The 27,611-nt window shown below is 50.2% G+C and overlaps 2 protein-coding genes across 5 annotated transcripts in view; both read left to right on the top strand.

Annotated features, from left to right (window-relative positions):
• Positions 1-20,540, top strand: part of CD4 (CD4 molecule) — a 33,680-nt gene extending 13,140 nt beyond the window's left edge. For both annotated transcript variants that reach the window (XM_010385914.2, XM_030938589.1), the window contains 7 exons: positions 13,827-13,985; positions 14,444-14,677; positions 15,742-16,089; positions 16,814-17,014; positions 18,124-18,245; positions 18,549-18,616; positions 19,011-20,540. In XM_010385914.2, coding sequence (XP_010384216.1) covers positions 13,827-13,985; positions 14,444-14,677; positions 15,742-16,089; positions 16,814-17,014; positions 18,124-18,245; positions 18,549-18,616; positions 19,011-19,041 — 1,163 coding nt within the window. In that variant the 3' untranslated portion in view covers positions 19,042-20,540. The remainder of the gene's footprint in view (positions 1-13,826; positions 13,986-14,443; positions 14,678-15,741; positions 16,090-16,813; positions 17,015-18,123; positions 18,246-18,548; positions 18,617-19,010) is intronic.
• Positions 20,541-21,260: 720 nt separating this feature from the next.
• GPR162 (G protein-coupled receptor 162) lies at positions 21,261-27,122 on the top strand. 3 transcript variants are annotated; one of them, XM_030939852.1, is made up of 6 exons: positions 21,261-21,607; positions 23,166-24,463; positions 25,182-25,371; positions 25,889-26,046; positions 26,349-26,515; positions 26,701-27,122. In XM_030939852.1, exons 2-6 carry the CDS (start codon positions 23,597-23,599, stop codon positions 26,765-26,767), a joined length of 1,449 nt encoding a protein of 482 aa, XP_030795712.1. In that variant the 5' UTR covers positions 21,261-21,607; positions 23,166-23,596; the 3' UTR covers positions 26,768-27,122. The 3 variants fall into 3 exon arrangements, with proteins under 3 accessions (XP_030795712.1, XP_010384215.1, XP_010384214.1); XM_010385913.2 differs by having other exon boundaries at positions 23,166-23,461; positions 26,349-27,122; XM_010385912.2 differs by having other exon boundaries at positions 26,349-27,122.
• The last annotated feature ends 489 nt before the right edge of the window (positions 27,123-27,611 follow it).

Raw genomic sequence — 27,611 nt, 5'->3', positions numbered from 1 at the left:
GTTTAGTCTCTTAGGAATGCCATAGCAAAATAGCATAGACTGGGTGGTTTAAACAACAGAAATTTATTTATCACAATTCTGATTTCAGGATGCTAGCATGGTCAGATTATGAGGGATCTCTTCCTAGCTTGCAGGCAGTTGCCTTCTTGCTGTGTCCTCACATGGCAGAGAGAAATAGAAGAAAACTTTCTCTTTTATTGAGATGGAGTTTCGCTCCGTTGCCCAGGCTGGAGTGCAGTGGCCTGATCTTGGCTCACTGCAACCTCAGCTTCCTGGGTTCAAGCGATTCTCCTGCCTCAGCCTCCCGAGTAGCTGGGTTTACAGGCACATGCCACCACATTCGGCTAATTTTTTTGTATTTTTAGTAGAAACGAGGTTTCACCATATTGGCCAGGGTACTCTAGAACTCCTGATCTCAAGTGATCCTCCTGCCTCAGTCTCCCAAAGTGCTGGGATTACAGGCATGAGCCACCGCACCCGGCCTCCTTGTGTGTGTGTGTGTGTGTGTTTTTATTTTTTATTTTTCTCAGGCAGAGCCTCACTCTTATTGCCCAGGCTGGAGTGCAATGGCATGATCTCAGCTCACTGCAACCTTCACCTACCAGGTTCAAGCGATTCTCCTGCCTCAGCTTCCCAAGTAGCTGGGATTATAGTGCCTGCTACCACACCCGGCCAATTTTTGTAGTTTTAGTAGAGACGGGGTTTCGCCATGTTGGCCCGGCCAGCCTTGACCTCCTAACCTCAGGTGATCCATCCACCTCAGCCTCCCAAAGTGCTGGGATTACAGGCATGAGCCACCACGACTGGTGAGAAAGAAAGCTTTTTGATGTCTTTTCCTATAAGGACACTAATCCCATCATGATGGCCCCACTCTCATAACTTCATCTAAACTGAATTACCTCCCAAGGGCCACATATCAAAATATCATTACACTGAGGGTGAGGGCTTCAACATATGAATTTGTGGAACTCAATTTGGTCCATAGTGTTCTGCACTGCCCCCTCAAATTTGTGTCCTTATTACATGAAAAATGCATTCATTCCATCTCAGTAGCCTCCAAAGTCTTAACTCATTCCAGCATCAACTCCAAAGTCTAATGTCCAAAGTTTCATCTAAATAGCATCTAAGTCAGGGCTTGGTGGCATACACCTGTAGTTCTGTCTACTCAGGAAGCTGAGGTGGAGGATTATTTGAGCCTAGAAGTTGGAGACCAGCTTAGTTAACATTGTGAAACTCGTCTCTAAAAAACAAAATCAATCAATAAATGGAATTTTAAAATGTCATCTAAATCAGGTATGGGTGAGACTTGAGATATGGTTCATCCTGAGGCAAAATTTCTTTCCAGCTCTGAACCTGTGAAACCAGGCAAATTATGTGTATCTAAAATACAATGGTAGACAGGCATAGGATAGATGTTCTCATTCCAAAAGGCTCACTGGGATGGCAGTGTTATCTCCATGGTTCTCCATACCATTTTCACAATTTTGCTGTAAATCTAAAACTGTTCTTAAGAAGTTTGTTACAAAAAGATATCCAAATAACCCCCAGGAAGGCAGGAAAAAGAAACAAGAAAACAAAAAAAGTAGAAAACAAAAATAAAATGACAGACTCAAGCCCTAACATATCAATAATTACAGTCAATGTAAATGGTCTAATACATCTATTAAAATACAAAAATTGATAGAATGAATTAAAAAGCACAGTTCAACAATAAGCAGTTTATAAGAAACTCACTTCAAAAATAATGATATGGGGCAGGCCGCGGTGGCTCATGCCTTTAATCCCAGCACTGTGGGAGCGAGAGGCTGGCAGGTCACTTGAGGTCAGGAGTTCGAGACCAGCCTGGCCAACATGGTGAAACCCCATCTCTACTAAAAATACAAAAAAAAAAAAAAAAAAAAATCAGCCAGATGTGGTGGTACATGCCTGTAATCCCAGCTACTCAGGAGGCTGAGGTGGGAGAATCGCTTGAACCCGGGAGGTGGAGGCCACAGTGAGCTACTGTACCACTGCACACCAGCCTGGGTGACAGAGTGAGACCCTGTCTCAAGAAAAACAAACAGGTTGGGTGAGGTAGCTGACACCTGTAATCCCAGCACTTTGGGAGGCTGAGGCAGGCAGATCACTTGAAGTCAGGAGTTTGAGACCAGCCTGGCCAACATGGTGAAACACTCTCTGCAAAAAATACAAAAATTAGCTGGATGTGATGGTGTGAGCCTGTAATCCTACTTACTCAGGAGACTGAGGCACAAGAATCACTTGAATCCAGGAGGTGGAGATTGCAGTGAGCCAAGATTGTGCCACTGCACTCTAGCCTGGGCAACACAGCAAGACTTCGTCTCAAAAAAAAAAAAAAAAAAAAAAAGGGAAAAACAAACAAACCAATAATAAATAATACGCCAGACATGGTGGCTCACACCTGTAATCCCAGCACTCTGGGAGGCAAGGTGGGCAGATCGTGAAGTCAGGAGTTTGAGACCAACCTGGCCAACATGGTGAAACCTCGTCTCTACCAAAAATACAAAAATTAACCAGGCATGGTAGCAGGCGCCTGTAATCCCAGCTATTTAGGTGGCTGAGGTAGGAGAATTGCTTGAACCCAGGAGGCGGAGGTTGCAGTGAGCTGAGACTGCGCCATTGCTCGCTCTGAGTGACAGAGTGAGATTCCGTCTCAAAAAATAAATAAATAAAACAAAAATAAGTAAGTAAATAAATAAATAAATAAAGACCAGGTGTGGTGGCTCATGCCTGTGATTCCAGCACTTTGGGAGGCCGAGGCAGGCAGATCATGAGGTCACGAGATGGAGACCATCCTGGCTAACACGGTGAAACCCTGCCTCTACTAAAAATACAAAAAGCCGGCTGTGGTGGCGGGCACCTGTAGTCTCAGCTACTTGGGAGGCTGAGGCAGGAGAATTGTTTGAACCCAGGAGGCAGAGGTTGCAGTGAGATGAGATCGTGCCACTGCACTCCAGCCTAGGTGACAGAGCAAGACTCTGTCTCGAAATTAGTTAACTAAATAAAAAGCACCCAAAAAACCCCCAAAAGGCCCACCCTACTACAGCTAACATTATATTTAATGGTGAGAAACTGAATTCTTTCTCCCTAAGAGCAGAGATAAGACAAAGATGTCTGCTCTTACTACTCTTATTCAACACAGTACTGCAATCCCTTGCTGGTGCAATAAGGCAAGAAAATTAAATAAAAGGAAAACTTGTCAGAAAGGAAGAAATAAAACTGTTCCTATTTATGGATGACATGATTACATAGAAAATCTCAAAGAATCTATAAAAAACCTCTTAGAATTAATAAATGAATCCATCAAAGTTGCAGAATATAAGATAAACATACAAAAATCTATTGTATTTCTATATATTAGAAAGGAATACATGTACATAGAAATTAAAGCCACAATACCATTTATAATTGCTCAAAAAGGCCAGGCATGGTGGCTCACACCTGTACTTCCTGCACTTTGGGAGGCCAAGGTGGGAGGATTGCTTGAGCCCAGGAGTTCAAGACCAGCCCAGGCAACACAGTGAGACCCTGTCTCTACAAAAAGTAAAAAATTAGCTGAGCATGGCCAGGCACGGTGGCTCACACCTGTAATCCCAGCACTTTGGGAGGCCAAAAGTGGGTGGATCATGCGGTCAGGAGATCGAGACCATCCTGGCTAACACAGTGAAACCCCATCTCTACTAAAAACACAAAAAATTAGCTAGGCACAGTGGCAGGCACCTGTAGACCCAGCTCCTGAGGAAGCTAAGGCAGGAGAATGGCATGAACCTGGGAGGTAGAGCTGGCAGTGAGCTGAGATTGCGCCACTGCACTTCAGCCTGGGTGACAGAGTGAGACTCCGTCTCAAAAAAAAAAAAAATTAGCTAAGCATAATGGTGTATGCCTGTAGTGCCAGCTACTGGGGATGCTGAGATGGGAGGATTGCTTGAGCCTGGGAGGTCAAGGCTGCAGTGAGCCATGATCACACCACTGCTTTCCAGCCTAGGTAACAGAGCAAGACCCGATCTCAAAAACAAAAAAACAACAACAAAAAAAGAAGAATAAAGAAAGAAAGAAAGAGAAAGAAATACTTAGGTATAAATCTAAAAAACATGCATAGGGCCGGGTGCAGTGGCTCATGCCTGTAATCAAAGCACTTGGGGAAGCTGAGGCTGGTGGATCACTTGAAGTCAGGAGTTTGAGACCAGTCTGGCCAACATGGTGAAACCCTGTCTCTACTAAAAATGCAAAAATTAGGCAGGTGTTGTGGCGCATGCCTGTAATCCCAACTACTTTGGAGGCTGAGGCAGGAGAATTGCTTGAACCCTGGAGGCAGACGTTGCAGTGAGCCAAGATAGAGTCACTACACTCCAGCCTGGGCAACAGTGTAAGAGTCTGTCTCAAAAAAACAAAAACAAAAACAAAAACAAACAAGCAAAATAAAACCAAAACCAAAAACAAAAACAAAGACATTGAATTTATATGCTAAAAACTACACAATGCTGATTAAAGAAGTCAAAGAAGACCTAAATATATGGAGAGACATACTATACTCATGGATTGATGGATTGGAAGACTCAACATAAGAAAAATATCAATTTTCCCCAAATTTATATACAGGTTTCATCCAATTCCTATAAAAATGCCAGCAAGATTTTTTGTAGATAAAAACAAGTTGGCCAGGTATAATGGCTTACACCTATAATCCTAGCACTTTGGGAGGCTGAGGTGGGAGGATTGCTTGAGCCTAGGTGTTCAAGACTGCAGTGAGCTATGATTGTGTCACTGCATTCCAGCTGGCACTCCAGCCTAAGTGACAAATGGAGACCCTGTCTCAAAAACAAAAGCAAAATAATTTTGCTCTGCAAAAAGGGGCTGGGCATGGTGGCTCACTGCTATAATCCCGGCACTTTGGGAGGCTGAGGTAGGCGGATCACTTCAGCTCAGAAGTTTGGCACCAGCCTGGGCAACATGATGAAACCCTGTCTCTACAAAAAAAAAATAAATAAATAAAAAGTGTATATATATATATATATATATATATATATAAAATATATATTATTTATTTATATATGCATTATATGTTATATAATATATATTTATATATTATGTATTTATATTTAATATTTTATTAAATATATAGATATATTAAATATATATTTATATATTTATATTTAATTTTCTATTAAATTTATTAAATATAAATATTTTTATGTATAAATATATATCAATATATTATATATTTATATTTAATATTTAATATATTTATATAATATATAATATCTATTTTATATATATTATATATATATAGCTGGGTTTGCTGGAGTGCACCTGTATTCCCAGAGACACAGGAGGCTGAGGTGGGAGGATCACTGAGCCAGGGAGGTAGAGGTTGCAGTGAGCCAAGATGTTGCCTGGTTGCCTGGGCAACAGAGTGAGACCCAGTCTCAAAAAAGAAGAAGAAAAGACCGTTTACAGAATATAAGAAAATATATCCATAATCCGCATACTCAACAAAGGACTGGTATCCAGAATATGATAAACAACTCTCAAAACTCAAAACCAAAAAAACAATTCAATTAGAAAACAGGCCCAAAAGGACATACAGTTGGCAAATAAGCACACGAAAAGTTGTTCAACATCATTAATCGTTAGGGATATGTACATTAAAACCACAATAGGCTATCACTAAACCTATCAGAATGGCTAAAATTAAAAATTGGAACACCACCAAATGCTGATGAGGATGTGGAGAAACGGGGTCATTCTTCTGGAAAACTGATAGTTTCTTATAAAACAAAACATGCAACAACCCAGCAATTGCACTCCTAGGCATTTATCCCAGAGCAATGAAGACTTAGGCTCACACAAAAAGCTGTACACAAATGTTTATAGTAGCTTTATTCATGGTAGCCAACAAGTAGAAACAATCTAGATGTCCTTTAACTGGGGAATGATTATATCCATACCACGAGATACTTTTCAGCAATAAAAAGGATGAATTAGGCCGGGCGCGGTGGCTCAACCCTGTAATCCCAGCACTTTGGGAGGCCGAGACGGGTGGATCGCGAGGTCAGGAGATGGAGACCATCCTGGCTAACACGGCGAAACCCCGTCTCTACTAAAAAATACAAAAAAACTAGCCGGGCGAGTTGGCGGGCGCCTGTAGTCCCAGCTACTTGGGAGGCTGAGGCAGGAGAATGGCGTAAACCCGGGAGGCGGAGCTTGCAGTGAGCTGAGATCGGGCCACTGCACTCCAGCCTGGGCGACAGAGCGAGACTCTGTCTCAAAAAAAAAAAAAAAAAAAAAAAAAAAGGATGAATTATAGTACACACCACAACCTGGATGAATCTCCAGGGACTTATGCTGAGTGAAAAACAGCCAATCTCAAAAGGTAATATGCTGTATTAATCCATTTATATAACATTCTTAAAATAACTAATTATAGAAATGGAGAACAGATGAGTGATTGCCAGGGTTTAAGGGGCTCAGGGATGGGGAGGGGAAGGGGATGGCTACAAAAAGCAACAACCTTTATGGAGCTGGGAATGTTCTGTATCCTGATCGTGTTGATGTGAGCATCCTGGTTGTGATATAGTACTACAGTTTTGCAAGATATTACCATTAGGGTAAACTGGATAGAGGGTACATAGGATTTCTCTTTATTACCTCTTACAACTGCAAGTGAATCTACATTTATCTCAAAACAATAAGTTTAATTTAATGCCAGGTGTGATGGCTCACATCTGTAATCTCAGCACTTTGGGAGGCTGAGACGGGTGGATGGCTTGAAGCCAGGAATTCGATGGCTTGAGGCCAGGAGTTCGAGACCAGCCTGGCCAACATGGCGAACTCGGTCTCTACTAAAAATACAAAAATTAGCCGGGCGTGGTGGCGCATGCCTGTAGTCCCAGCTACTCGGGAGGCTGAGGCAGGAGAATTGCTTGAACCCAGGAGGTGGAGGTTGCAGTGAGCCGAGATCACACCGCTACACTGTACCTTGGGCGACAGAGTGAGGCTCTTTCTCAAAAAAAAAAAAAAAAAAAAAAAAGAAAGAAAGAAAGAAAGCAGGTAGGGCCAGGAAAGTGTTGAGTCTGTATAATTTTTGTAGTTCAAATGACTAACCTAAAAAGTGAAGATTGGCCAGGCGCAGTGGCTCACGCCTGTAATCCCAACACTTTGGGAGGCCAAGGTGGGTGGATCACAAGGTCAGGAGATCGAGACCACTCTGGCTAACACAGTAAAAGCCCGTCTCTACTAAAAATACAAAAAATTATCTGGGCTTGGTGGCACCTGCTTGTAGTCGCAGCTACTTGGGAGGCTGAGTCAAGAAAATCACTTGAACCCAGGAGATGAAGTTTGCAGTGAGCCGAGATCACACTCCAGCCTGGGTGACAGAGTGAGATTCTGTCTCAAAAAAAAAAAAAAAAGTGAAGATTATCTTTTTTAAAAAATTTTCTTCTTTTTCAAAAGCTGAGAGCTGGCCAGGCGCGGTGGCTCACGCCTATAATCCCAGCACTTTGGGAGGCCGAGGCAGGTGGATCACAAGGTCAGGAGATCGAGACCACGGTGAAACCCCGTCTCTACTAAAAATACAAAAAACTAGCCGGGCGCGGTGGCGGGCGCCTGTAGTCCCAGCTACTCAGGAGGCTGAGGCAGGAGAATGGCGTGAACCCAGGAGACGGAGCTTGCAGTGAGCTGAGATCCGGCCACTGCACTCCAGCCCGGGCGACAGAGCGAGACTCTGTCTCAAAAAAAAAAAAAAAAAAAAAAAAAGCTGAGAGCTTACTTCTCTAAATAAAGATTATCTTAAAACAACTTAGAAATGTATAAGTATTTTCTATTTCATTCATTATAAGTTATTTGTAAATATTGGTTTTGGTGCTAACCTAGAATTCCATCAAATTAATTGTCCTCTAATATATAGCCATTATCATTTTGTCTAGCATTGTATCTTATTAAAAGTGCTATAAGTATTATTTTTGTACCTAAATTGTGGTTTGCATTTTAAAATTATTGTTTTAAAGATAAAATTCCAGAAATGAAATTAAGGATATGAACTTTTTGAGCACACCTTGTCAACACTGACTTGTATTATTTAAAACTTTTTGGGAGGCAATTTTATAATTGAAAAATATATCGTTTTAATTTGCGTTTATTTCACTGCCTATGAGATTAAAACAATGCGCTACTTTCTAAAAATTCTTAAGTCTTTTGTGTTGATGCTTTTGTTCTGTTTCTATGGATCTCATCTTCCTTCAGAACAGCTCCCCTTCCCAACTTCCTGATTTCTAACAATAACAGTATCACCCCCAATTTCTGAAACACAGAGTCATGTTTTTTGTTTTGTCTTGTTTTGAGATGGAGTTTCACTCTTGCTGTCCAGGCTGGAGTGCAATGGCACGATTAGCTAGGATTACAGGCGTGTGCCACTACACCCGGCTAATTTTCGTATTTTTAGTAGAGACAGGGTTTCTCCATGTTGAGGCTGGTCTCGAACCCCTGACCTCAGGTGATCCGCCTGCCTCAGCCTTCCAAAGTGCTGGGATTATAGGCGTGAGCCACCACGCCCGGCCACAGAGTCATGTTTTTTTCTCTACTTCAATCCCTGTTTCCCATCATCATCAACTATGACCATTCCTTGCTTTGAAAGTGTTTTGGGCCGGGCATGATGGCTCCCACCTGTTGCAATCCTAGCACTTTGGGAGGCTGAGGCAGCTGGATCACTTGACCTCAGGATTTCAAGACCAGCCTGGGCAACATGGTGATACCCCACTTCTACAAAAAATACAAAAGTTAGTGGGGAGTGGTGGCACAGGCTTGTAGTCCCAGTTACTTGGGGGACTGAGGTGGGAGGATCGCTTGAGCCCACGAGGTAGATGTTGCAGTGAGCCGTGACTGGACCACTGCACTCCAGCCTGGGTGACACAGTGAGACCCTGTCTCAAAAAAAAAAAAAAGGTTCTAATTTCATCCTCTTCTTTGTTCCCATGGGAATACCACCATCACCAGCCAAGGCCCACATACCTCCCACCTGGATTACAGTGAGCTTCCGGGTAATGGATTACAGTGCGCTTCTGGGTAATTTGGTCTGCTACTAGTCTCACCTACTCACCTACTTGGATTTCCCTTCCTCCTGCTGCAGCATTGCCTTCCAAAGTCATGCTTTGCACTTGCCACGTCCTAGCTCATTAGACTAAGCCTAGAAGCCTCTGCAGGACCTTCACCATCTTGGGGCCACTGCTCACAGTTTCCCTGCGGAAACCTCTGCACCCAGGAGGTTTCCCCACAGTTTGCCTGTGCTGTCTCTCTGGAGCTTTCCCCCTTCCTGTAATGTCCTTGCTGCTCCCCATCTCCTCTAGTCTATTGCCTATACCTTTTTTTTTTCCTTTTTTTGAGACAGAGTCTCTCTCTCGTCCAGGCTGGTGTGCAGTGGCACGATCTTGGCTCTCCACAACCTTCGTCTCCCAGGTTCAAGGGATTCTCCTGCTTCAGCCTCCTAACTGGAATTACAGGCGTGCATCACCATTCCTGGCTAATTTTTCTATTTTTAGTAAAGACTGGGTTTCACCATGGTGGCCAGGCTGGTCTTGAACTCCTGACCTCAGATGATCCACCTGTCTCGGCCTCCCAAAGTGCTGGGATTACAGGCGTGAGCCACCACACCTGGCCACAGGTCTATACCTCTTTTAAGTCTTCATTCAATACTGGTTGTCCCATGAATTTGTCCCAGACTCACTCATATGCTTAGACCTTTCATATCATCTTGCTGTAACTTTTTCAAAGTATGGGACAGCATGGACAAGCAGGCCATGGTTTTCTTTTTAAAAGAAGCAAGGAGGCAGAGTTATTTTAGGAGGAGCCTTATACATTTCATTTTGAACCAATTGCGTTTGGGGTGATGGCAGGATGTTAACATAAACTTATTACTTGGACCATTGGAAATGTGTGCCTAGAATTGAGGAGAGAGGTCAGGGCTGGCAGTAACAACCTGGCCACCGTCTGTAGAGCTGACTGGGGATGCGGTGGAATTGAGAATGTCTGTAGAAATGAGGAAGAGGATCAAAGACAGTCTGAGACAACACCTAAATGTAGATGTCAGAGCAAGAGTTCAAGATGAAGAAAAACGAATCATTCTTAGAAATGGAGGAGAGGAGCAAAAGAGGCAGAGCAAAGTGGGGCAGAATCAGAGTAGGCCACGCTTCTAAGAAGTTCGGTAAAGGAATTGTGAAAGGAATGTAGTTGAATTTCAGTGTAAGCTGGGGAATTAAAGCAGTGTGTAGATCCAGGGAAACAGCAAGTAGGGCAGGAACCACTGAAGGAACAAATAAAGGGAGAGATTGGGTCCCGGTTGTCTTGAGTAGGGACATCTAAAAACAAAAAGAGTGAAACTGAAGGTGTGGGGTGGATTGGGTGCCTGCCGTGCCCCGGGGAAGCTTGGGGCAACTCTGTGCCGAGGCTGTGAGGTTGTCTGGAAGAGGCTCCTGGACAGTGAGAGCTGAGCAGTGGGGAAGAGGATTGTGCCGTCTGGAAGAGGAGAGAAAGGAGAGTGAGTGGCTGAATGGGTATCCAGGCTCCCACACCAAGGCAGAAAGAGGGAGAGGGCCTAGGCGTCTCAGGGAGGCAGAGGCAGTGCCAAGCAGGGTGAGAGGTTTTAGTCTTAGCCACCTTTGCCCCATTCCTCCAAATATACATTCTAAGTAAAAACAAAGCAAAACAGAACTGTTTGCTATGTAAATTTAGATTCTAAAGCCCTGTTCTATAGAGATTCTGGAGCTGCCACTGCACCCAGAAAATGGACAGCTAAAAAGAAAACTTCCCTTGGTGATGGGTATTAGATTTTACAAGAAGAAGCCAAAGAAGACACATACTTATGCCAGAAGAACTTTCCAGAGATAGCATTGCATAGTGAAACAGCCTGAATTGTTTTCATTTTTTAAAACATTTTTTATTTTTATTTTTTTCTGAGATAGAGTCTCACTCTGTCACCCAGGCTGGAGTGCAGTGGCGTGATCTTGGCTCACTGCAATCTCCGCCTCCCGGGTTCAAGCAGCTCTCCTGCCTAAGCCTCCCAAGTAGCTGGGATTACAGGCATGCGTCGCTATGCACCAGCTAATTTTTTTTTTCTTCTAGTTTTAGTAGAGATGGGGTTTCACCATGTTGGCCAAGCTGGTCTTGAACTCCTCACCGCAAGTGATCCACCACCTTGGCCCCCCAAAGTGCTGGGATTTCAGGCGTGAGCCACTGCACCCGACCAAAAATTTCTTTTATTTAAGACGAGGCCTCACTCTGTTGCCCAGGCTGGAGTGCAGTGTCACAATTATAGCTCACTGTGACTTTGAACTCCTGGGCTCAAGCGATCCTCCTGCCTCAGCCTCTCAAGTAGCTGGGATTGCAGGCACCCACACCCAGCTAATTCTTTTAAAATAATTGTTTTTAGAGATGAGGGTCTCTATTTGCTGCCCAGGTTGGTCCCAAACTCCTGACAGGCTGCATTTTAATCCTAGCTCCACCACTTAGGGGAGTCAAAATTCAAAAGGCAGAAAAAGGCATATAGGCTGGGCACAGTGGTTTACACCTGCAATCCCAGCAATTTGGGAGGCTGAGGTGGGTGGGTTGCTTGAGGTCAGGAGTTCAAGACCAGCCTGGGCAACATGGGAAAACTTGTCTCTACTAAAAATACAAAAATTAGCCAAATGTGGTGGTGCACACCTGTAATCTCAGCTACTCCGAAGGTTGAGGCAGGAGAATCCCTTGAACTCAGGAGGCAGAGGTTACAGTGAGCAGAGATCCAACACTCAACTCCATAAAAACAAACAAACAAACAAAAAGAAAGCAGGCTGGGTGCGGTGGCTCACGCCTGTAATCCCGACACTTTGGGAGGCCAAGGTGAGCGGATCACCTGAGGTTGGGCATTCGAGACCAGCCTGACCAACAAGGAGAAACTCTGTCTCTACTAAAAATACAAAATCAGTTGAGCTTGGTCGCGCATGCCTGTAATCCCAGCTACTCGGGAGACAGAGGCAGGAGAAGTGCTTGAACCTGAGAGGCGAAGGTTGCGGTGAGCCAAGATCGTGCCATTGCACTCCAGCTTGGGCAACAAGAGCGAAACTCCATCTCAAAAAAAAAAAAAAAAAAAAAAAAAAAAAAGCAAAGGGCATATAGTGAAAAGCTTTCTTCCTACACATAAATATTTACTTCCTCTTCCTAGAGGCAACCAAGGTTATGTGTGTGTGTGTGTGTGTTGAGACAGTCTCACTCTGTCACCCAGGCTGGAGTGCATTGGTTGGATCTCACTGCAAACTCTGCCTCCCAGTCTCAAGCGATTCTTGTGCCTCAGCCTTCCAGTTTTTTCCTTTTTTTTTTTTTTTTTTTTTTTTTTTTGAGACGGAGTCTCGCTCTGTTGCCCGGGCTGGAGTGCAGTGGCCAGATCTCAGCTCACTGCAAGCTCCGCCTCCCGGGTTCCCACCATTCTCCTGCCTCAGCCTCCCGAGTAGCTGGGACTACAGGCGCCCGCCAGCACGCCCGGCTAGTTTTTTTTTTTTTTGTGTATTTTTAGTAGAGACGGGGTTTCACCATGTTAGCCAGGATGGTCTCGATCTCCTGACCTCGTGATCCGCCCGTCTCGGCCTCCCAAAGTGCTCCTTTTTTTTTTAAACAGGGTCTCATTCTGTCACCCAGGGTGGAGTGCAGTGGCACGATCATAGCTCACTGCAGCCTCGACCTCCCGGGTCAGGTGATCCTCCCACCTCAGCCTCCAGTGTAGCTGGGGCTACTACTGGTATGCACCACCACACCCAGTTAATTTTTCTTAGTCTCGTTCTGTCACCCAGACTGGAGTGCAGTGGTGCCATCTCATTTGTTTCACAGCAATCTTTGACTTCTGGGCTCAAGTGATCCTCCCACCTCAGCCTCGTAAGGCGGCTAATTAAAAAAAAAATTTTTTTTTTTTAGAGATGGGGTTTCACCATGTTGCCCAGGCGGATCTCGAACTCCTGGGCTCAAGCAGTCCTTCCACCTCGATCTTTCAAAGAGCTGGGATGAGAGATTTCCACCATGCCTGGCCTTATTTTCTTTCTTTTTTAATTTTTTTTTTAGACATTGTAACTCTTTTTAATGGCCTCATTTTGTTATGTTTAATTCGAGAAATATTCCTTTCATATACAAAGAATATATTTTCTCCCCCTTTAAAAACAAATAGTAGACTGTTTAATACCTTGCTTTATTCAGTTAGTGATGTTTCTTAGATACGGTTCCAAATCAGTATACAAAGCACTTCCTCATTCCTCTCTTCTGGCTACATAGCAATCCACTGAATGGGTGAGCTATGATCTATTTAACCTATTCTTTATTGATGGACATTTCGTTTTGTATATACATTTGTAATTCTGATATGTATTACAAATCACCCTCCAAAGAAATTGTACTGGTTTATTCTCCTACAATGCGTGAGAGTTGGGTAATTGCTTAATCTCAATGTGTGAGTCTCAGTTTCTCTATCTGTAAAATAAGCAAAACAGTGTTGACAATATCTATTTCTTGGAATTATTGTGGAGATTACTGAGATGATGCATGTAAAGTATTTGGCATGTAGGAGTTGGTGCTCTCCAAATAAGGATATGATTTTATTTGTATTTGTGAGCCACTGTCCCAGCCAGGTAAATGGATATGATGAGACCTCCTTACCAGACTGGGTTTCTCTGATTAGAATGAGGAGCAGATGTTGCAAGAAATTAGCAATTGAGATCAGAAGAGCTGTGGGCATTCTCTTGCCATAGGTGCCATGTCTCCAAGGTACCTCAGCCTCTCCCATATGTCTTCTGCTCCCAGGTCCATCTAAGCTGAGCGATCGCGCTGACTCAAGAAAAAGCCTCTGGGACCAAGGATGCTTTTCCATGATCATCAAGAATCTTAAGATAGAAGACTCAGAGACTTACATCTGTGAAGTGGAGGACAAGAAGGAGGAGGTGGAATTGCTGGTGTTCGGATGTGAGTGGGGCGGGTGGGGAGAGGATACCTCCCGCCTGGTTCTCTTCCCCAGTACTCCCACCCCTGCACCAAATCCAGCCTGAGCTGGTGATACCGCAGCAGCCCCAAGAGGACCAGGCTGTCAAACTGGCCTCCGAATTTCTTCAAACCCCTCTTGATTAGGTGGGGGGATGGTGGTGGGCGGAGGAGGGAAGAGGCCTTGGGAAAAGGAAAGAAAAGGGAAGGAAGCAAGGAAAGGAGGGAGAGAGACTGGGGAAGAGAGGATGAGGGGAGAGGAGGAAAGAAGAGAGAGAGGAGGGGAGAGGGAAACCCTGTCTTGGCTGGGGGTGGGCAGCTGGGTGCTGGGAGGAAGGAGATGTTGGGATGGAGATAATGGAGAGATGTTCTTGGTTTCCCGTCCTCTGCCCTTCTGCTTGGGGATGGCATGTGTGTGACACAGCCGGCCTTTCCCTCCACAGTGACTGCCAACTCTGACACCCACCTGCTTCAGGGGCAAAGCCTGACCCTGACCTTGGAGAGCCCCCCTGGTAGTAGCCCCTCAGTGCAATGTAGGAGTCCAAGAGGTAAAAACATACAGGGGGGGAAGACCCTCTCTGTGCCTCAGCTGGAGCGCCAGGATAGTGGCATCTGGACATGCACCGTCTCGCAGGACCAGAAGACGGTGGAGTTCAAAATAGACATCATGGTGCTAGGTAAGGAAGGCCCCTCTCCCCGCAGTCTCCTCCCTGCCCCAGAGGCTGACAGCCCCTCCCTCTGCTCTCACTGCCCTGCTTCTGGGTCTGGTGCTGGGAGGTCAGGAGTGGAGAAGGCTAGGTCCCCTAGAGCTAAGGCCATTCTTGAAGGACTCACTGGGGCCCTCATCTTCAGGGGGCTGATTGACAGCCACCCCTCAGTGTGGTGGACATGGAAAAAGGAAGGGCTGGGGAAGGTAAGGATGCTAGAGGCCCAAGTCTCCTTTGGAGGCCCCAAAGGATGAATGTCAGGGCGTTTACTTTCTTTGTTGCCTCAGCTCCCCACCCCTACCAAGTTGGCAAATCCACTTACTCACGGACACTAACAGCAGCAAGCCGACCCTGATGATGTTCTATGTTGTACCTCTGGACCTCTGAGTCAGGCCACTGTGGAGAGACCAAGGTCCTACCCCAGATCCTGTCCCCTGGGTGCTTATGGGACATAAGCTAGTGTAGCGTGCCAGTTTAGTGCATGGACCTTGATTGAAATCCTGGTTCTGCCACAACCATGTGACCTTGGGTGAGTTACTGAACCTCTCTGCACCTTGGTTTCAGCCTCTGTGAAATGGGGATGATGTTAACTGCCATAGTGCCTACCTTGTATTAAGTTGAGGACTGATATACGTAAGGCACTAAAAATCGTGCCTGGCACAGAGTAAGCCCTAGTTAAAGTTAAGTGTTCGCTCTTATTTTGTGAAAGGTGATGAGTTATGCCTCTAAGGAGTAGAGGCCAAATGGCTTCTGTGGTCCAGGAATCCTGAGGACAGCAAGGATCTCCTGTGGCTGGGCTGTTCTGTGATGGCTTCTGGGAGGAGAGAGGTGGTCTGCTGTAGGAAAATGCTGGGTGGAAGAGGGGAGAGAAGGCTGGAGAGGTAGGAAGGAACTGAAGTATCTGAAACGACAAGGTGGGTGCCTGGACTCATCGGGTCCCCTTCCATCTCCCTGCTGCCCCCGCATGCCGACCCCACTCGTGCACCCTCATCTTCCTATCTCCTCACTCAGGGTCTCTCCCTTCCCACCTCCAGCTTTCCAGAAGGTCTCCAGTACAGTCTATAAGAAAGAGGGGGAACAGGTGGAGTTCTCCTTCCCACTCACCTTTACAGTTGAAAAGCTGATGGGCAGTGGCGAGCTGTGGTGGCAGGCGGAGAAGGCTTCCTCCTCCAAGTCTTGGATTACCTTCGACCTGAAGAACAAGGAAGTGTCTGTAAAACGGGTTACCCAGGACCCCAAGCTCCAGATGGGCAAGAACCTCCCGCTCTACCTCACCCTGCCCCAGGCCTTGCCTCAGTATGCTGGCTCTGGAAACCTCACGCTGGCCCTTGAAGCAAAAACAGGAAAGTTGCATCAGGAAGTGAACCTCGTGGTGATGAGAGGTGAGGGGTCAGGCCAGGGAGGGGCAGGCAGGGGAAGGAGGTGGAGGGGCCTGGCCCAGGGCTCCCTCTGAGGCAAGCCAGGCCCCAAGAGGGGATGCCTAGGCCCTGGTTACCTGGATGAAGTAAGGGAGGGCCCTTTGGGTTTGGGGCTGGTTTTGAACTGAGACATCTATGAGCCAGCCTGGGGCTGGCTTCACTGAAGATCCCCAAACCACTTGGGCTAAGAACTAGGGTTCCCGTTCTGCCTGTGACCAACCCTTTGTGACCCTGACTAAGCCCCCTCCCACTTCAGGCCTGCTTCCTGACCTGTCTAATAAAGATAATGAAATCTGCTCTCTGTGTGATAGTAATGATGATAATGTCAAGCTCCAAATTGAGTTTCTGGCTTCCTTATCTCCTTATCATCATAACAACTCCACAAATAATAATGGCTAACACTTACTTCTCAGCACGGGCTGGGCCCCATCCAGACACTACATGTATGTCTGCCTTTACTACTGTCCGGGCGCAGGTTGTTAAGTCCCTTGCCCAGAGGCACTCAGCTGCTTAGCAGTGGAGCTGGAATTCAAACCCAATACCACTAGATCCCAAACGCTGTTTTTCCTCATACGACTGCATGAAAATCTGCTCTAAAAGGCTAAAAGAAGGCCGCCCATATAGAGTATCATTTTAATTGTTCTACTGAATCTCAGGCTTTCAATCTCAGCCTCTCATTCCTCTGCAGCCACTCAGCTCCAGGAAAATTTGACCTGTGAGGTGTGGGGACCCACCTCCCCTAAGCTGACGCTGAGCTTGAAACTGGAGAACAAGGAGGCAACGGTCTCGAAGCAGGCGAAGGCGGTGTGGGTGCTGAACCCTGAGGCGGGGATGTGGCAGTGTCTGCTGAGTGACTCGGGACAGGTCCTGCTAGAATCCAACATCAAGGGTGAGGACCCAGGTTCCATGACCTCTGCCTCCTGCGCTACGGGACCTTCCTGTGGTTGGCAGAGACCACCCAGAGTCCCAGCCTCCCAATGCCTGAGTTGGGGGGTTATGGGGATGGTGTCCTGGAGGCATAGAAGTGATGAGGTGAGGTGGGTTGTGGTCCTGGGCTCTAGGCTGCCAATTGTAGTTCTACAGGTTCCGGCTCCCTCAGGTCTACAGCCTAGGAATGGGGTCCACCTGACCCAAAGCCCTCCTCCCTGGCTCCTGGCTTTTCTCCAAATCCAGACACACATACACACACACACACATGCACTCACACGCACTCACATAAACTCTCACACACCCACACACACATCACTCACTCGCACAAACTCATACGCTACACACATCCACACTCTCACACCTACACACTCACACTCATCTACTCACATACATGGACTCACACACACTCTCACACACTCATACACTCACACACATACACACGTACTCACACAGACTCATACACACTCACACACATGCACACACTCACATGCACACACATGCACACACATTCACACAGGCGCACACACTCTTACACATTCACACACATACTCTCACCCACGCACTCACACCCACACACTCATAACACGCACACTCACACTCTCATACACTCACACACATTCATATGCACACGCGCACACACACACGCATGCACACATTCACACACATGCACTCACATGCACGCATTCACACACACACATCCTCACACACATGCACACACACGCACACACACGCACACACACACACATGTACACACATGCACGCACACATTCACACACATGCACACACACATTCACACACATGCACACGCACATTCACACACACGCACTCACACACACAGAGTCCAGGGTCTAGACCACTGCTTCTACCTCTGCAGAGTGCCCTGTGGTCTCTAAAACATAAAACCGACTCCCCAGCACTGGCGGCCTTTAAGAGTCCCCAAGCACTCTGCCCCTCTCTCCCAACCCCAGGATCAAACCAGAGACTGGCCAGGCGGGGTTGCAGGTCAGTCCTCAGTCCGCTGGCCTGTGGAGGAGGGTGGTGCATTGAGCACATTTCTCTCCCTTGCAGTTCTGCCCACATGGCCCACCCCGGTGCAGCCAATGGTCCTGATTGTGCTGGGGGGCGTCGCGGGCCTCCTGCTTTTCACTGGGCTAGGCATCTTCTTCTGTGTCAGGTGCCGGCACCGAAGGGTGAGTGACCCCACACCTGGTCCCCACAGGGCCCTCAAACCCCTGAGTCCCATACCAGGAGATCCCGTATATGAGACCTGCTTTTGGCTAGCTCCCTCTGCCCACCCCTAAGTTCCCTTGCTGCCCTGACCCAGATGCCACTCAAGGGAGAGACAGAAAGGAGCAGAGGGTTAATTCCAGGATAGATGGCCTGAGCTATGTGACTGCTTCTCCTCTCCCACCTTCCCCCAATCCCCCCACCAAGGGGCACCTCCCTTCTGGAGGCCTGGGACCTTCGTGACTCCATTTCTTGTCCCTGGACAGCGTCAAGCAGAGCGGATGTCTCAGATCAAGAGACTCCTCAGTGAGAAGAAGACCTGCCAGTGCCCTCAGTAAGGATCTGGGAGGAGGGGCTGGGAGAGGGGAAAAGGGTGGGGAGAGGGAGTGAGAGAGGAGGGGAAGGAAGGGGGGACAAAGCGGGCAGGAAGGGAGGATGGACGGGAGGAAGGAGTTGAGGAGGGAGAGTTGGGGGGAGTGGAGGCGAGGAGATTGGGGCTAAAGGGGTGTGGTGGAGACGATAGAGGGGTGGGAAAAGATGGCCAGGAGCTAGAAGGAGGCAGAAGTGGGAGGGTGGAGCTGAAGGAGCAGCAGGCCAGGGCATTTCTGGACTAGTTCTGCAGCTGTGGCCCAGAGGCTAGCACTGCACTGGAAAAGCCATGGAGGTGCTAGAACATAAAGGGGTTGCAGCAGGGACAGACCTGCTCCCCTTCTTCTTTGTTCCTGCAGCCGGTTTCAGAAGACATGTAGCCCCATTTGAGGCACGAGGCCAGGGAGATCCCAATTGCAGCCTCCCCAGGTGTCTGCCCCGCGTTTCCCGTTGGGCTCATGGCCTGCGGACCAGATGAATGTAGCAAATCCTAGGCCTCTGGCCTCCTGTTCGCCTCCTCTACGATTTGCCATTGTTTCTCCTGGGTTAGGCCCCAGCCTCATTGGTTGAATGTTGCTCTCTATTTTCCAGAGGCTTAATCACACCATTCTCCCCACCGTATCCTTTTCCTTCAAACCCTAGCCCCTCTCTCATTATTTCTCTCTGAACTTCTCCCCGACTGCTCATTTGGATCCCAGGGGAGTGTTCAGGGCCAGCCCTGGCTGCATGGAGGGTGAGGCTGGGTGTCCGGAAGCATGGAACATGGGACTGTTATTTCACAGGACAGGACCCTGGGACCACAGAGGGCAGGAACTTGCACAAAATCACACAGCCAAGCCAGTCAAGGATAGATGCAGATCCAGAGGTTTCTGGCAGCCAGCACCTCCTGCCCCAAGTTGCCTGCTTCTCACCCTATGTGGGTGGGGCCACAGACTCACGTACTGACCTTGCACAGACAGCCCCACTGGACACAGCCCCATGTACACAGCCACAAGGGATGCTTCACATCCTCTGTCTGTCTGAGACTTACAAAAATCCTACAAGGCTGGCAGTGACAGAACTAAGATGATCATCTCCAGTTTACAGACCAGAATCAGAGCTCAGAAAAGCTAGATGATTGATTACCCAAGGTCATACAGCTAGCAAGTGCTGGAGTCGGGACTAACCCAGGTCCCTTGTCCCAAGTTCCACTGCTGCCTTTTGAATGCAGGGACAAATGCCACACGGCTGTCACCAGTGGCCAGTGGTAGGTACTCAGTGTGTACTTTTGGGTTCGCAGGAGCACAGCACCCATGGGAAGGGCCCATCTTAGAGAATTTATGAGCAGAGATGAAGGCCTCCCTGTCTAAAATCCCTTCTTCATCTCCCGTTGGTGGCAGAATCTGTTACCAGAGGACAAAGCCTTTGGCTCTTCTAATCAGAGTGCAGGCTGGGAGCACAGGCCCTGTGGGAGACAATGCCCAGTGACCAGCCACTCACCCTGTGCAGAACCTCCTGGAAGCGAGCTTTGCTGGGCGAAGGGATAGCTAGCCTGAGAGGGAACCCTCTAAGGGACCTCAAGGGTGATTGTGCCAGGCTCTGCGCCTGCCCCACACCCTCCCTTACCCTCCTCCAGGCCATTCAGGACACAGGGAAATCAGGGTTACAAATCATCTTCTTGATCCATTTCTCTCAGGATTCCCTCTCTTCCTACCCTTCCTCACCACTTCCCTCAGTCCCAACTCCTTTTTCCTCTGTCCTTCTCCTCCTATCTTTAAAGCCTGCCTCTTCCAGGAAGACCACCCTATTGCTGCTGGGGCTCCCCATTTGCTTACTTTGCATTTGTGCCCACTCTCCACCCCTGCTCCCCTGAGCTGAAAGAAAAATACAATAAACTTACTAAAAGAAGATGCTCTTCGTGTGTGTGTGTGATAGAGAGAGAGACAGAGAAAGAGAGAGAGAGACCGCTTCTCTGGGGACCAGGAATCTTCTGGTCTTTGGGGTTGGACCCAGAGGAGAGGTTGCCTGGTGTGCCCCAGGAAGGAAATGAAGTTTCCCTGGAGAGGGAAAAATTCTGTGGAGGCTGGCTATCCACCTCCACAACCCACAGGGCTCTGTGTGGGCCTGTGTGTGTGTGAGGCTGAGACTCTGTAATTACACGTGTGTGATATACCGTGGGGGAGCGATTCAGGGTTGCGTGAGCTCTCCTGGTGTATGTGTGTGGCAGAGAAAAAGGACTATGAGAAACTGTAACGTGTGTGCAAATTGTATCCCCAACATGTGTGTTTGTGTTCCAGGAGGAGGAAGCAGTGTGTGTGTGTCTGTGTGCATGCATGCACCCACATCCTTTTAGCTTGTGCACACCCACCCTCAACTCCACAAGCAGCCCCAGCTTGCACCACAAGCCCCCTCGCTCCCAAACTCAAGGCCCAGCCCTCACACAGATATACACAGTGACACACGCTTCCTCCTCCCCGAACAGCTAGCTCCTCAGTCCCCAACAACACCAGCTGCCTCTTGGAGCTTGTGTTCATGTTGAAAAACGGGAAGGGGTGGGGGCAGGACATGAACCATTTCACCAATGAAGCCGGTTCCCAGCCATCCTCCTCACCCGCCTCCCTCTCGGCGCCTTCCTTGCCCCTCCTCCCCTAGTCACCACCGTCCAGTTCCCCACCCTACACTCGTTTCCCGCCCCCCACCCCACAGAGCTATCCTGCAGTCCCCCTCGCCTGGGCTCACTGGCAGGATGACCATGGGAGAAGGGGTCCTGGAGAGTGAGGGGGGCAGAGACCGAGTGAGCCGCAGACTGAGCCCGGGAGGCCGGGACTGAGGGGGAGGAGGGAGGCCCGGGGGAAGGGAGGGAGGGAGAGAGGGAAGGAGGGAGGAGGGCGGGTGAGCTGGAGCCGGCAGGCAGCGGGAGCCTGAGAGAGCCGCGTCGGGAGTGCCGTCTCCATGGCAGTGCTGGGCGCAGCCAGAGGTAAGACGACCCCTGCCCCATCCCCCGTGTTGCCTCCCTTTCCCCCGCAAGCTGCCTCCTCTCCCCTAGGCCACCCCTCCTCCCAGCCACCTGCTGTTTCTGCCCTGGAGAACCTGGAGGGGGACAGGAGGGAGGAGCCGCCTGACCTTACCCCTTCACCCCAAAGGGCGAGGGACCCCGTCGGCCAGGGAACCTCCCAGATCCCCCTTCCCACCTTCCTCTGATCTCTCCCTGTCCTTCAACTGCCTCTCTCTGTCCTTCACATCTTTCCTGCCTCCTTCCCTCTCTGACTTCCTATCTCTTTCATCCTGAGCCCACCAGCTGGGCCTGGGTAGAGGTGGGTGGGAAGGGGTCCAGGGCTGTAGGAGAGGACACTGGGGGCTGCTTGTGGCCAAGTCCTTCCACCTCCCTCTGGCTGGCCATTGCCATGGCAACTAGGGTGTACTGGGCTCCGGAGGGAAGCCAAGGGTGGGGGTGGACCAGGACCTCTTGGGGAAAGCAAGGGTCTGAGCTGCTTCCATGAGAAACAGACCCTTTCACTGCTGTGCCCCATTTTACCCCACTTACCCTAAAGCCATTATGCGCTTCCTTACAGCCTCACTCTGTTCAGGGTTTCACCCGATTCCCTTACCCCCTTCCCAGGGCTCACTGAAGCTCAGCATCACGCACTAAAACTGGGACCATCCTTCCTCCCATCAGAGGGAAACTGAGGCTCTGGGCCAGGGAGGAAGAGTCAAGGTCTCCCCGCGGGAGTCAGCACCTTATTGAACATTTGGCTTTTCTTCTCAGCCTCCTATTCACTGCTCCCTCCCTCCCTCCCTCCTCCAGTCTCTCCTCCCTCCAAAGCCTCCTCTCCAGGGGGTTTGAGCTTTTCCTGCTATTTTCAGATACTACCACTTTGCCCCCTCTTTCTCTTCTGCTCAAACTCTCCTCCTTCTCCCTAGTTCCCCCTCTTTCCATTTCTGGATGCTTCTGATGTCAGCGGTTTCCCCGCCTTCAGGTTCCCTAGCACCCCCTTCGGTCCCAGACTCCTTTCTCCCATTTTCCCAGATCTGGGGAGCTGGAGGGTGATCATCCAGGTTTGGGGAAGTAGGGGCTAAGCACCAAGACCCCCGCATCCAGGAGACCGGCAGGTAGGGGAGGAAGGCTGTAATGCCATATCCCTGTTCACTGTGAACCCTCAAGAGGAAACCAGTCATGTGTCTCCCATCAGTAGTTCTGAAGAGACATTTAGGGACTTGAAGATAGGGGTGGAGTAGTGCTGAGCAGGGGATGTTCTAAGAAGGAACCCAGGAGTTCCAGCGGGAGGAGAAAGGGCTAAAGGAGATAGGGAGGTGGGAATACCCTCTTCCCTAGAGGTCTGGAAGAGCGGGGCTCTCATCTGTGCGGGGTGTTTAGCTGTCTGATTTAAGGCAAAGGAATGTTCTGAATGACCCTCAGGGCCCTAGTAATCAGTTATCCCTACAGTTTCAAGAAAGGGGGCACAGGAGGCCGGTTACAGACCAGCCTATGCCCTACCTTTGCCCTCTCCCTCCCACATCTCATCTTTCCCTTGCAGCCTGTCCAGGGGGCTGAGCCCCGCCCCCAAATCCCTGGGGCATCCAGAAGATTCCTGACTGGTCAAGAACCAGAGGAAAAAGAGACCCGGAAGTCCCAGCATGGGGACCAGAACCCCCCAGCCAGCCTAACAGTTGGGAAAGTAGCCAGCTTGCCTGCCCCATCAATTGCAGGGATGCTTAAGGAAGGCCCCGCCCAGTATGAAAGCTGAGGACTGCCTCTGCTGACCCTCAGTCTCCTCCCCTGCCCTCCACATCTGCCCTCAGCTGGGTCGATCATGCAATGCTGAGCACTGGGGTGAGCCTGGGGGCAGCCTGCCTGCTGACAGGGCGAGGATTGTGGGGATCATGGGCATGTTTGTGAGTGGGGCTCCTGGGTGAGACCTAGCCCCCACCCCCACGGAGCTCAAGGGGGTGGGGGGCTGAGGATAGGATGGCTCGGGGCGGGGCGGGGGCAGAGGAGGCCTCCCTGCGCTCCAATGCATTGTCCTGGCTGGCCTGTGGGCTCCTGGCGCTGCTGGCCAATGCCTGGATCATCCTCAGCATCTCGGCCAAGCAGCAGAAGCACAAGCCACTGGAGCTGCTGCTGTGCTTCCTAGCGGGCACACACATACTCATGGCAGCTGTGCCCCTCACCACCTTTGCTGTGGTACAGTTGCGGCGTCAGGCTTCCTCCGACTATGACTGGAACGAGAGTATCTGCAAGGTTTTCGTGTCCACCTACTACACCCTGGCCCTGGCCACCTGCTTCACGGTCGCCTCGCTCTCCTACCATCGCATGTGGATGGTGCGCTGGCCAGTCAACTACCGCCTCAGCAACGCCAAGAAGCAGGCGCTGCATGCCGTCATGGGCATCTGGATGGTCAGCTTCATCCTCTCCACACTGCCCTCCATTGGCTGGCACAACAACGGCGAGCGCTACTATGCCCGCGGCTGCCAGTTCATAGTCTCCAAGATTGGCCTCGGCTTTGGCGTTTGCTTCAGCCTCTTGCTACTTGGGGGCATTGTCATGGGGCTGGTCTGTGTGGCCATCACCTTCTACCAGACACTGTGGGCCCGGCCCAGGAGGGCTCGGCAGGCCCGGAGAGTGGGGGGCAGTGGGGGGACCAAGGCGGGTGGGCCAGGGGGCTTGGGTACCCGGCCAGCTTTTGAGGTGCCAGCCATTGTGGTGGAGGATGCCCGAGGGAAGCGGCGGTCCTCGCTGGATGGCTCGGAGTCTGCCAAGACATCCCTGCAGGTCACCAGCTTGGTCAGCGCCATCGTCTTTCTCTATGACTCACTCACAGGGGTGCCCATCTTGGTGAGATCGGGGTCCTCCCCGCCTGTTCTCCCCAACATCCAGGCCCCAGCATCATCACCTGACCTCCAACTTCATCAGCCATCCAGCAGCTCCGTCATCTCTCCTCTAGTTCCGCCATCCATCTTCCTCTCCTCTGTCCATCTCCCACTCCATTTGTGGCCCCCATCTTGATCATCTGACTTTTAGTTCCCACTACCCTGTCTACCCCAGCTCTAGCATCTGCTTCAGTTCCCACTCCTCAGCTCCATCACCATCCTTCAGTTCCACTACCCGTCCTCCAGCTCCGTCATCCATCCTGCAGCTCCACAGTTCAGCCGCAGACCTCTCACCCAGCTGCTGGGCTCCACTCTCCATTCCCTCCTTCCCTCTGGATGCCACACGGTCTCTGAGCAGTCTTGGGTGGAAACCCCACAGGGCTCACCCCACCACCCCATCTAGTCACTGTTCCTGGGTTCCTCTCTGTCTCTATGCTTCCTGGTCCACCTCTGTTCCTCTCCCTCCTGACCTCAGGGCTTTGCCTCCAGCACTCTCCCCGACCTTCCTCTGAGTCAGTTCCTTCCCTCTGTTCACTCCATCTCCACCTCCGGCTTCACCTCTGTTGGATCACAGGGATCAGGCATTACTTCTGACGTCTTGCCCACCAGCTGCACTAGGATATGGGGTTCAGGTGGGCTCCTCAGCTCTGGCCCTGACCCAGCCCACTCCCACCCTTCCCCAGGTGGTGAGCTTCTTCTCTCTCAAGTCGGACTCGGCGCCTCCCTGGATGGTGCTGGCTGTGCTGTGGTGCTCCATGGCACAGACGCTGCTGCTGCCCTCCTTCATCTGGTCCTGCGAGCGCTATCGCGCCGACGTGCGCACAGTGTGGGAGCAATGCGTGGCCATCATGTCTGAGGAGGATGGAGATGACGGTCAGAGGAGGCGCTGGGTTTGGCTTTCCTGGACATCTATCTATTCCCTTTCCTGCCGTTCCTTCTCAGTCAGAGGATGGGCTGCCCTGGAGTGCCCCCTACTGGACAGAACCTGCACCATCCTGGGCTCCCCTTTCCCTAAGCAGGCACCCTGCTGTCCACTTACTGCTTCCTGCAGCACTCAGGGCTCCCTTCACCGGGCCTAGGCTCCCCTCCAGAAGTCCACACTACCCAGCTCTGGCACTATGGGGAACCTGAGCTTCCTGAGAGAGGCCCCCAGCTATAGGGATGGCTCTTGGGGGAGGGCATGTAATTGTTTCCATAACTTCGTCTATATGTATGAAGCACTCCACTCAGGATTTAGCACTGAACACAGCAAATGCTAGCTACTCTCACTGTCCTCTCGGCACATACAGGCTAATGGGAACTAAAGGGGTCTCTGGGAGCTTATAAAGGCAGTGGGCGGGGGTGGTAGGCATTCCCTGCCTGTAACCGCTCTGCCCATTTTCTCTCCTAGATGGGGGCTGTGATGACTATGCAGAGGGCCGAGTTTGCAAAGTCCGCTTTGATGCTAACGGAGCTACAGGACCAGGGAGCCGGGACCCTGCCCAGGTGAAGCTGCTGCCTGGAAGGCACATGCTCTTCCCTCCTCTTGAGAGAGTCCACTACTTACAGGTATGGAACTGGGGGACACACCTCCTACCCTTGGTGCCCCTCATCACTTTTCTCCAGTGTCTGTTATGCATCCCAATCCCCTCTTCCCTAGCCCTGGCTTTCAGGGCACCATAAAGCTGGGTGAAAGAAAACTATAGCAAGAGAGGCATCCTTTCAGACCTCGTGGGGCCAGGTTTGCCCACCGGAGCAAATGTTTTGAAGAAGGTTAAGAAGGTGGCACCATCTTCTGGAGTCCCCACTTGGTTCCTGCCTCTGCCTCTGTCCCTGCAGCACCTTCAGGTCTTACCCGCTCCTCTTCCTAGGTCCCCCTATCCCGGCGTCTGTCCCATGATGAGACCAACATCTTCTCTACCCCTCGGGAACCAGGCTCCTTCCTGCACAAGTGGTCATCCTCTGATGACATCCGGGTCCTCCCAGCCCAAAGCCGGGCCCTCGGGGGTCCTCCTGAGTACCTGGGACACAGACACAGGTTGGAGGATGAGGCGGACGAGGAGGAGGCTGAAGGTGGTGGGGGGCTGGCCAGCCTTCGCCAATTCTTGGAGAGTGGGGTTCTGGGGTCAGGTGGGGGACCCCCACGGGGCCCTGGCTTCTTCCGAGAGGAGATCACCACCTTCATCGATGAGACACCTTTGCCTTCTCCGACTGCCTCACCAGGGCACTCTCCTCGTCGGCCCCGGCCACTGGGCCTCTCACCCCGCCGACTCTCCCTTGGGTCCCCTGAGAGCAGAGCCGTTGGACTTCCTTTGGGACTAAGTGCAGGGAGACGCTGCTCCCTGACGGGGTCTGAAGAAAGTGCAAGGGCTTGGGGAGGATCCTGGGGCCCAGGGAACCCTATCTTTCCCCAGCAGACCCTGTGAGCCCAAGCAGGCCTGCTGAACTCAGAGGAGGAAGCCTGAGTGAGTAACACCTCATTCTGGCCCTGAGAGTAGGGCAGCTGCCTCCAGACTCTGGGGAGATGGGCGCTAGATTCGGGGCTCAGAAGGCCCTGCTCTCTCCCATCCAAGTGACCAGATGCCCTACTCACCTTCCATCACCCCCAGCAATATGTATTAAAGTCTGAAATGTTGCCATGGAAACCTCAGTGTCCAGTGTACTGCGATGGAAAGGGGCTTGGAGGGTGGAGAGGCTCACAGAGGACAGGACAGAGAAGGGGCAGCAGACAGAGGCACAGAAGGACACATGGAGAAATGATCACACGTTCCACCAGGCAGCCTGGCACAGGGAAGGCTGGGAGGAGCATATCCTGCTGGGGGCAGGGCTTGAGGACACACATGTCTTTGTTGGTTTGGGGTGTGAAGGATCTCTGTTCAGATTTGTTGAGGTGATTTTAGAGCGTGGCTCCAGTCCCAGTGCCCAACTCTCCTTCTAACCCCAAATCCATCCAGGGGCTCACTTTATGGGCAGGAAAGGGTTTGGGGCTGACGTAGTGTCCCAGGCCTGGACACCTCCTCCCTGCTGCATTTTAAAGCTCTTTCTCCAAAGGAGTGTAGGGGTGGATGACTGTGTGTGGGGAGGGGGGAGGGGGAGGAGCGGGGGTCGGCGTCCACAGTCCTTTTTCTGGACCC

The sequence above is a fragment of the Rhinopithecus roxellana genome, chromosome 10 (assembly GCF_007565055.1).
Source record: "Rhinopithecus roxellana isolate Shanxi Qingling chromosome 10, ASM756505v1, whole genome shotgun sequence".
NCBI classification, from domain to species: Eukaryota; Metazoa; Chordata; class Mammalia; order Primates; family Cercopithecidae; genus Rhinopithecus; species Rhinopithecus roxellana.
This window is presented reverse-complemented; position numbering and strand designations above follow the sequence as displayed.